The 851-nt window shown below is 35.0% G+C and overlaps 1 protein-coding gene across 1 annotated transcript in view; it reads left to right on the forward strand.

Moving 5' to 3' along the window:
- Positions 1-766: 766 nt before the first annotated feature.
- The window catches only part of LOC147817444 (CD276 antigen-like), a 3704-nt gene continuing 3619 nt past the window's right edge, over positions 767-851 (forward strand). The window contains exon 1 of the mRNA XM_087170682.1: positions 767-773. Coding sequence (XP_087026808.1) covers positions 767-773 — 7 coding nt within the window. The remainder of the gene's footprint in view (positions 774-851) is intronic.

An 851-nucleotide genomic window follows, 5' to 3' on the forward strand; every position in this document is an offset into this window, starting at 1 on the left:
TGCAACAATCTAAACATCAGAAAATATCATCATGGGACACGTTCAAGTAACTGTCTCTCTGTTTCAGGGAATATAACCGGTCGTAGAGGTGTGGGGGTTACAGTTGTTTTGGCTGTTGTCATAGCAGCAGTTGTCCTGGTACTGTACTGTATAAAGAAAAAAGGTAAAATAATATTCTGTTTACACTTTTTAATTCATTTGTTGTTTCTTGTTTGTATTAATGATGTTGTTTTTTTTCAAAACATCTCAGGTTAACGAAAAAACAACAACAAAGAGCAGGAAGAGCGAGTGTAAGTAAATCTTTTATATTTCAAATGCACTGTTGTGTGAATTAAAGTTATATCCAAATTTCTATTGTTGCATCTAATTTATAACTCCCCAGTCGTTTTCTAGAAGATGTTTAATTTGATTAATAATCAATTAAACCTCTTCCCTTGAAATGTAGTTTGAAATGAACCGCTGTCTCAGCTAAAAAGAAGATCTCATTCAAAGTGTCAGTGTCAGAAGACTGGAAACAGAGTTTAACAAAATCCATGATATGAAAACATGAAGCTCACTTAATGAAATGAGGATGAAACATCAAATCAAATGAAGGAGTCATGATCGCTGTGATGGTTTATTTTGCTCTGTAGAAGTTGATCTTCACACTGAAGAATTGTTTTGATTTGACCTTTTTATATGTTTCTGATGCTGAATTCTGTTTCATTTTATTTGCAGGGAAATGGAATCTCAGCCTATGAATTCTGCATGTGAGGAGGAGTACAGAATGATGAGTGAGGTTTTACCTGCAGTCACCTGAGCAGTAGGTGAAATGTGAAGTTCCTACTCTGTTGAAGCTGATAAGGGTGGGG

Source organism: Seriola lalandi, unplaced genomic scaffold (assembly GCF_002814215.2).
Source record: "Seriola lalandi dorsalis isolate HSWRI2012SDOR001 ecotype SW California unplaced genomic scaffold, Sedor1 jcf7180002054956, whole genome shotgun sequence".
Taxonomy (NCBI): Eukaryota; Metazoa; Chordata; class Actinopteri; order Carangiformes; family Carangidae; genus Seriola; species Seriola lalandi.